This window comes from Colobus angolensis, unplaced genomic scaffold (genome assembly GCF_000951035.1).
Source record: "Colobus angolensis palliatus isolate OR3802 unplaced genomic scaffold, Cang.pa_1.0 Scaffold58, whole genome shotgun sequence".
Lineage (NCBI taxonomy): Eukaryota > Metazoa > Chordata > Mammalia > Primates > Cercopithecidae > Colobus > Colobus angolensis.
The window spans coordinates 9,817,606-9,827,294 of NW_012119376.1; the positions used below are offsets into that span (position 1 = coordinate 9,817,606).

Genomic DNA, 9,689 nt, shown 5'->3' on the forward strand with positions numbered 1-9,689 from the left:
TTCACTCTGTTGCATCATGAATAATAATAATTATTATAATATATCTGTAATGGCTGATACTTGGATTATATTTGTAGTACATTGACCATCTCTGGTGACACAGTTGAAGGTGAACAAAAGAAGGAATCTTCAGTTAGACCAGTTTCTTCAGATTCTCATCAAGATGATGAAATAAGCTCAATGCAACAAAACACAGAAGGCAGCATGCAAGATGACACAAAACCTAAACCAAAAAAAACAAAAAAGAAGACTAAAGCAGGTTTGTTATACAAATTAAGTGAAAAATTGTGTACGTTGGTAGCAATAACGTGATTCTAGGAATTTTTGCCCTTAAAAACTGAAACTGTTGGGTATACTTGAAAATAATTCAATATAGAGTATGTGGTACTACTTCTTGGATTCATCTAGATTAAAGTACACATGTATTTGTAGCTGTTTGTCTCGGATGAGTTTGTATCACTTGAGTCTTCTCTGATTCTTTTTATTTTTTTATTTTTGAGATGGTGTTTTGCTCTGTCTCCCAGTCTGGAATGCAGTGACACGATCTTGGCTCATTGTAACCTCCACCTCCCAGGTTAAAGCGATCCTCCTGCCTCAGCCTCCTGAGTAGCTGGGATTACAGGTGCATGCCACCATACCCGGCTATTTTTTGTATTTTTAGTAGAGACGGGGTTTCACCGTGTTGGCCAAGCTGGTCTTGAACTCATGACCTCAAGTGATCCACCTGCCTCAGCCTCCCAAAATGCTGGGATTACAGGCATGAGCCACCATGCCTGACCTTCTCTGATTCTTGACATACTTTAAATTCAACTCTAAAATGATAGTGACTTTGTAGTTGCTATTGTGGCATAGAGGATTTCCTCTTTAAACCATTGAGTTTACATCCTTTAAATGGTTAAGACTCAGTTGTTGAAAGCTATAAATGATCAGCAGCCAATAAACATTTCTGATGTTAAGGCTGCATCCTGTCAAACATGGGATCTTCCCAGTTCCTCAGCCTAATACCACTTCTCTTTCCTTTCTCAACTTTCTCTTTCCATTGTTGCTTTCTGTCTTCTCCTTTTCTTGTTTGTTTTCTCTTACTTTTCTTTACATATTCTTTTCTACTTATACATCCTTTTTTAGTCTTTTAGTTTCCATTTGATTGGCAAAAAATTGGGATCAAAATGGGCAGTTTTAGATTTTATGGTACTTATTAGAGGATGTAAGTGATGTTTTGTGGTTTCTATAATTCAATTTTAAAAATCTTTTGTTGAAGCATAATATATGTGTATATATATATAGAAAAGCACTAAGCAGTATATTTGTTTTAAATGTTTGTATATAAAGCACTAAACAGTATACGCATTATATACATATTTTTGAAGTTTTTTCACAAACTGAACATACCTGTAAAATCATTATCTGAATTAAGAAACAGAACATCATTAGCACCCAAAAAAATCACCTTGCCGTTTAGTTGCCCTATAGGAGTAACCACTACCTTGATATCTAACAGAGTTTATTTTTGCTTATTTTTATACTTTAATATGAATAGAATGATAAATACTGTGCTCTTTGTGCCTGGCTTTTTTTACTCAATATGAGTTTTGTAAGATTTATACTACTGTTGTTTGCATACAATTGAGTTTATTCATTCTTAATTCTGTTTTTGTATTATTTAGATATCCATTGTGTGAGTATACCACAATTAATTGGCCTATTTTATTGATGGGCATTTGAGTTGTTTCTAGTTTTAGGCAATGATAAGTAAAATGGTAATTCACATTGCAGTCATGTATTTGGTAAGCACATGCTTACCTTTATCTTGGGCATATTCTTAGGAGTAGAGTTGCTGTCATAGATTATGTATGTTTTTTGCTTTAATAATTACTTCCAGTTTCGAATGTTGGTTTACCCACTTTCAGTGTTTGAGAGTTGCAGTCACTCCACATCTTTACCAACGTGTAATACTGTTTTTTAAAGTTTTAGTCATTCTTGGCAGTGACTAAATTCCTCATTCTTCAGGAATGTATATGATATTCATTTTGGCTTTAATTTTATATCCATGGTAACTAGTGAAGTTGAGTGTTTTCATGTTTATTAACTACTTGGGTTTTGACATTTGTAAATATATTCAAGTTGTGCATTTTTTAAAAAACAGTATTGTCTTTTTCTAATTGATTTGTAATGATAGTTTATATACTCCAATATGAGATTATTCTCAGATATATACATACATGCATATATATTGCAAATGTCTTCCTACTCTAGTTTATTTCTCTCTCATTGGTGTCTTTTGAAAAGCAGAAATTTTTTAATAGTCCAGTTTATCCATTTTTATCCTTTGATGGTAAGTGCTCTCTGTGATTTAAGAAATCTTTCCCAAGTTCTGAAGATGTTTCTCTAAAAGTTTTATTTTAAGTTTTACTGTTTCTGTTTTACTTTTCACATTTATATATGCAGTTCATCTGAAATTGGTTTTTGTTTGTTAGGAAGCAGTGATCAAGATACGTTTTCTCGTGTGGATATATATTATAATTGACCCAGTACCATTTACTGAAGAGAGTGTCTTTTTGCCTCTGTGTGGCAGTGTCACTTTTCTCATAAATAACATGACTGTGTTTATGTGTGGATCAGTTTTTATAGTCTCTATTCTTTTACAGTAGACAGTACCAACACCACATGTCTAAATACTGTCGATTTTTAATAGGTCTTGCTATTTAGTCTTGTACTCTAGCTTTTTCCTTTTTCATCTGCATTGCCTAGGCTATTCTTTACTTTGCATTTCTATATGGATTTTAGAAGAGCTTCTCAATTCTCCCTCTTCCTTCCTACACCCATCCTGTTTTGCAAGCTGTGATTTTGATCTAGACTGGGTGAATCTATAGAGATTCACAGTATAACAGCTCTCTAAAGAGACTTGACATTTTTACAAAGTATTGATTCTCAGTCTATGAATTTGGTCTGCACTTCCATTTATTTGCATCTTATTTAACATATCCCAGTAATATACATTTCAGCAGAATCTCTCCTTAGATTTATTCCTAGGAGTTGATGTTTCTTAATGATATTGTAAATGGCATTTAAAATTTTTTTGATTTTGGCTGGGCGTGGTGGCTCACGCCTGTAATCCCAGTGCTTTGGGAGGCTGAGGCCGGCGGATCATGAAGTCAGGCGATCAAGACCATCCTGCCTAACACAATGAAAGCCCGTCTCTACTAAAAATACAAAAAATTAGTCAGGCATGATGTCGGGCACCTGTAATCCCAACTACTCGGGAGGCTGAGGCAGGAAAATGTGTGAACTCAGGAGGCAGAGCTTGCAGTGAGCTGAGATCGCGCCACTGCACTCCAGCCTGGGCGATAGAGTGAGATTCTGTCTCCAAAAAAAATTTTTTTTTTGCTTTGTATTTGTTGCTAGTACATATGTGTAGAAATGTATTTACATTTTTTTAAACGTTGTATCTGTTGATTTGCTAAATTCACTTGTTGCAAGAGTTTATTTATTTATTTATTTATTTATTTATTTATTTTTGAGACAGGTTCTCGCCTGTCACTCAGGCTGGAGTGCAGTGGCGTGATCTCAGCTTACAGCAGCCTCCATTTGCCAGGCTCAAGCGATCCTCCCACCTCAGTCTTCTAAGTAGCTGGTACTACAGGCATGCACCACCATTCCCGGCTAATTTTTTGTAGAGACAAGGTCTCACTGCATTTTCCAGGCTAGTGTGAAACTCCTGGGCTCAAGCAATTCTCCTGCCTCACCCTCCCAGATTACTGGGATTACAGGTGTGAGCCATCATGGCCAACAGAGTTTATTGTTATATTGTTTTGATTTTTATACATATACAATCATGTTAATAATGATAGTTATATTGATAATGATAATCATGTTAATAATGATAGTTTTATTGCTTTTTTTCAGTCCTTATGCCTTATAATTTTGCTTGTCTTGGTACAGATCAAGATTTAATTTCTTATCAGTCTTTTCACTTTTTTTTAAGCTTTTCTCAGCTATTTGATAGACTGTAGTTTTTGATCCAAATTTTCAAATTTTCATTTCTGTAGCATCTGAAAGGCTGTCCCATTTTTTCATTCGTGGGATTGGCAATTTGTTTTCTCTCAAATTCTTGATCAGTCTTAGGATTTTAAGTTTATGAGTCTTTTCAAAAACCTTTAGCTTTGATTTTCTCTATTGTACATTTATGTATTATTTTAGTAGTTTTTTCTTGTAACTATATTATTTTTCTTTGTACTTATTCGGGTTTGATTTGCTACTTATTTCTAACTTTATAATTTGGATTTTATAAGAAAGATTTCAGTCTTCTTTTATATGCATTTAAGACTAAATTTCCATCAAAGTACTAGTTGACCTGCATCTCTAAAATTGTTAGTATTGTGTCTTTTTATTATCATTTAACAGAAAATATTTTCTAATTTCCGTTTTAATTGATCATGCATTATTTAGAAGTATGTTGCTTAGTTTCAGGCAGCAGATGCTTTTCTAGTTATCTTTTATTGGTTTCTGTCTTCCGTTGTTATCAGATAACATTATGAATGATTTCAATCCTCTAAGTTTATTGAGGCATTTTTTAATGATCATTTTATGGTCAGATTTGGTAAATATTCCATGCTTACTTGAAAAGAATGCAGTTTCTAATGTTGAGTGCAGTGTCCTTTGTATGTCAGTTAGGTCAAGTTTAATTGTGCTCAGTTCTTCTTATTAGTTTTTTTGGTCTGCTTATTCTGTCAGCTGTTGAGAGAGGTATTAACATTTCCACTCTGATTTTATTTTTCTTGTATCTCTTATCAAGTTATCACTTTTATCATTATGCAGTGCCCTTCTTTATCTCTAATAATTCATAGCCCTAAATAATTTTTTAGCCCTAAAATACGATGGGAGTTTCAGTTTAGCCCTTCAGTGCTTTTCCACTTGCCATTTGCCACTTCAAAATTTGGCAAATTCTTTGAGCGGGAGACTGGCTATATGTTAGACATCCTTCAGGTATCCTCTTTTTGTCACTCTCGCTGCCATGCATGCCAGAATCTCTGCTGGTTTCTCTGTCCCTCAGTAGCAACCTTCTGCCAGAAATCGCACCTGGATTATCAACCTAGATCTGTGACCAGAATTGGTAGATGACCCCAGGTGAAAAGTGGCTCTTGGTCCTCAGTGTAAATTGACCACACCCTCCAGGGCTTCATCTTTGCCTGTTTTGTTTTGGTCCCCTTCCCCTGGCAGATCCTGGTCTGCTAGCACCACAAGCCTGGGAGATTTCACTACCTCTCTAGCTTCCCTATAGCATCAGAATTCAGTTTTGTGAGAAAAACTGGTCATGTTTGAGGCTTCTCAGATCTCCAGTTTTATCATTTTAGTCCTGTGGAATGACTGAAAGTTTTGCTGATTTCTCATTCTCCTGGCAGTGACCTGCTTAAGCCAAACTCTGATCTTCAGCTCACACCCTGAATCAGCAAATGTCCCCAGAGACAGAAGCAGCTGCCAGGCCATCAGCTGACCTCTGACTGATTCTCCCTTTCTGGAATTTTAATCTGTCTAGTATACCTTGTTTCTGTACTTTCTGATGCCTTTAAAATTTAAAATAAGATATTTGTAATTTATTTGGCTCTTTCCAGTTGTTACCCAAAGTGTTTACCTGCTGCATCCTACTGTATCCTACCCAGAGGTAGAAATTCTAGTTGAGTCATGTATGTTCCACTTAGAAAATACGTAGATATAGTTACTTTTCTGACTTTGACTCTCTTTTTTTTTTCTTTTTGTATTTCTCCTACTTATTAGGAGAAATATAAACAAGGATTTCTCACCTTATTTTTAATGCATTAGCAAATGTAGTATTTTACTTTCAGACTATGGTTTGCTGTTGTCTGGCTTTTTCTTTCTTTCCCCTTGAAGTTCCTTTGTTAACAAAGTGAAATCATCGTAGATCTTAAAGATTAGGTTATATGTAAATACAACTGTGGGAACAACTAATTATAACATTGATTTTTTTTTTTCCATGCGTGTAGTTACAGATGATAAAGAAGATGTTGATGGTGATGGTGTTCATGAAATAACAAGCCGAGATAGCCCAGTCTATCCCAAATGTTTGCTTGATGATGACCTTGTCCTGGGAGTTTACATTCACCGAACTGATAGACTTAAGTCAGATTTTATGATTTCTCACCCAATGGTAAAAATTCATGTGGTTGATGGACATACTGGTCAACATGTCAAGAAAGATGATAGGTAATTTTTTTTAATTCCACAGCTAATTCTTGAAACTGAAACTCTGCAGTAGAAGTCTTTTTTCTGCCATTGGTAGTTGAAAGTCAGTGGGAATGGAGTTAGGATCTGTATTAGAGAATAGTCTACTAGTTGTAGGTGTTCATCAATCATTGACGTTGATCAGAATGTTGTAGAAGAAATGGAGAACATAGAATTCAGTAATTACTTTTTTTTTTTTTTGTAGGGGGATGGAGTCTTGCTTTGTTACCCACTGGAATGCAGTGGTGCAATCTTGGCTCACTGCAACCTCTGCCTCCCAAGTTCGAGCAATTCTCCTGCCTCAGCCTCCTGAGTAGCTGGGATTGCAGGTGCCCGCCACCACACCTGGCTAATTTTTGTATTTTTAGTGGAGGCGGAGTTTGGCCAGGCTGATCTCGAACATCTGACCTCAGGCAATCTGCCTGCCTCAGCCTCCCAAAGTGCTGGGATTACAGGCATGAACCACCGTGCCTGACTCAGTGATTACTTTTAAGTGGAAGGGAATAATTCATTTTAAGTGGTAGAGAGCTTCTACCAGCTTACTAGACATAATTTGTGACATAAAATTGCATTGTAAATATTTTATATTGCATTTGTAAATGCTTTAAGTGTCCAACCTCATATTTTTCTTTTGAAAGTAATGTTATCTGGGCCTCAAGTAAGGTAGATGAATCTTTAATGTTTTTTCTAAGATTACTTCTATAGCTAATGCATGCTTAGCTATGAAATCCCAAATGAAAAGTACAATGAAATACATGTTTATACTAGAATTAAAAAAAAAATAATTGTTTGGAAAGCCGGTGGGAAATGGAAACAGGAAGATTGTCCAAAAAAAAAAACCCATTCACTTACTCATTTGCCTTAGGGCATGCAAAGAAAATATGACAGCTCAAGGGGTTTACAGTCTTGTGCCTTTTTTTAATGTAAAATCAATTTTATGTCTTTTTTTTTTTATGATAAGATCTCACTCTCTCTCACTGGCTGGAGTGCGGTGGCACGATCACAACTTACTATAGCCTCAACCTCCCTGGGCTCAGGTGATCCTCCCACCTCAGATTCCCAAGTAGCTGGGATTGCAGACCTGTGCCACCATGCCCAGCTAACTTCTTTTCTATTTTTTGTAGAAACGAGGTTTCACCATGTTACCCAGGCTGGTCCCGAACTCCTTAGCTCAAGCAGTCCACCTGCCTCAACCTCCCAAAGTGCTGGGGTTACAGGCGTGAGCCACCGTGCCTGGCAATGTCTATTTTATTATAAACTCTTATAAAATTCTGAAGGAGTTTATTCCAGCTTTGCATGGCAAAGGTATAATCATACTTCTCACTTTATATTTCTATAATAAAATAATCACGTGAAACTGATTGATAGTACACAAATGTAAGATGCACTGTTACTTTTTTAAGTCTTACAAAATTTGTAAGTTTCTAGATAGACATCAAAATAATCTTTCCTTTTTATTATTGTGGCAATTCATTATTTCTGGTTGCCTCACCTTATACACTATATTTTTTTTTCTCACCTCAAAATTATAAAAATTGCATTAATGGAAGTATCTTTTTTTGTACAGTGAACGGCGTGTTTCATCTTACTATGAAAAAGAGAATGTGGATTATATTCTTCCTATTATGACCCAGCCATATGATTTTAAACAATTAAAATCAAGACTTCCAGAGTGGGAAGAACAAATTATATTTAATGAAAATTTTCCCTATTTGCTTCGAGACTCTGATGAGAGTCCTAAAGTCATCCTGTTCTTTGAGGTATGAATTGAATGGAGCAATTCAAATTAAATGATAGTTAATATTTAATAGCACAGATATAAGCTATTATTTTTAGTAATCCAATAATGCAAAAAAAAGTAGTGTGAGAATTTAATCTCTAGGATTTAGTGTCTGTAGAATGCTGTGGAATACAAGTGAGACACCCTTTTATAAGCAGTGATAGCATATTTGCTGAGTACTATTTTGCCTACTTTGTATCATTTAATAATTACTACAACCCTGTGACTGTTAACTGTAATGAAGTGATGAATCCACTCTATATGAATGTATTTCTCCATTTTTAACCCATTTCACAAAGTGTAAACTCATTTAACTGTATCAGACACCCTAAGAATATGTGTACCACCTGGATAAATAAATATACACAGATCAGTTAATTAATGCAATTTCATATGTAACCAAAAATGATGTAGAACTTCTGATATGTAAAGGGTTAGTGGTGGGTCAGAGAAGTCAGTGAAAGCTTTATGGAATAGATGGCTTTTGAGCTGACTAGTTATTATATAATTTTCTTAAAAATGAGGTTTGGGGTAAAAGTGATTTCTCCGAAGTTACTCAAATTTTAAGTGTAAAAAAATGTGTTTGGAGATAGTTTGAACCTAGAATACCACATTTCTTTTCTCTATCATGTGTTCTGTCTCCATAAGCAAAGGAAAGTAGAGAAAGCCCCCCTTCCAGTGTAAGCTAGATGGAGAAGTTTAGCATGGGAACAGCAAGTAACTTGGCATAACCAGTGCTGAAGATTCATTTTTTAGAATTACTTGTTTTTATGATCCTTCACTTTCAGGTTGTCTGTATTTATGATACAAATATTCCAATATTTACATTTGTGATTGTGTTGTGTGTGATTTACATAAAGCTGTTATTGTTGAAAAATGGGTATAATTTTTACCTTAAGGAATTTTTTCTTTGTCTTCAAAATTTGTCATTTGTTATAATTTTCGGATAGATTGGTGTATTATAAACGCTTTTGGTTGCTTCTTAAGTTTTCATATAATATGTTATTGCCTATGCAACTACTTTTTGATCTCAGGTTTTAAGTGTTTATTGAGGACAACTTGATAATGTCTGTCACAAGTCTTTAAAACCATTATTTTACTCCTAGGTATTTATCTTAAGGAAAAAATGACAAGTCCACGAAGATGTGTGTGCAATGATATTTATTTCAACACTGTTTATAATGGCAAAAATTTTAGGGAGATAAAATAACCTAAATTTAGATCAGTAAGAGATATGGTTAAATAAGTTATAATTTTTGTTAAGTTTATGGTATTTGTGATGGAAGAATAGTAGGCAGTCATTAACATGATGGTATTCATGTGTATGTATTGACATGAAGAGATATTCACTACATGTTATATGAAAATAATTTGTGAAATAGCATTATTAGATTTATTAGATTTGTAGTTCCATACATATGTTTAGGAATGCACAGAAAAAGATTTAGCCACCATTAACATAGTGGCCATCTATGGGTCTGGATTACAAGTTGTTTTTACTTTGCATATATATATTTTTTATATTATGTTTTCGCTGAGCATGTATTATATCTGTAAAAAAAGATTTAGGTATCCAGAAAACACAGACGAATGGAGTCTGTATCATTCTCAAGCAGTATTTTTCCTATAAAGGTCTCATTTTCGCAGCTGAGCTTTTAATAAGCACCAGTAA

At 34.7% G+C, this 9,689-nt stretch overlaps 1 protein-coding gene across 5 annotated transcripts in view; it reads left to right on the forward strand.

Moving 5' to 3' along the window:
* AHI1 (Abelson helper integration site 1) overlaps positions 1 to 9,689 on the forward strand; it is a 227,075-nt gene that overhangs the window by 33,896 nt on the left and 183,490 nt on the right. For all 5 annotated transcript variants that reach the window (XM_011962111.1, XM_011962110.1, XM_011962109.1 and 2 more), the window contains 3 exons: positions 78 to 259; positions 6,000 to 6,219; positions 7,805 to 7,997. In XM_011962111.1, the coding sequence (XP_011817501.1) occupies positions 78 to 259; positions 6,000 to 6,219; positions 7,805 to 7,997 (595 nt within the window). The remainder of the gene's footprint in view (positions 1 to 77; positions 260 to 5,999; positions 6,220 to 7,804; positions 7,998 to 9,689) is intronic.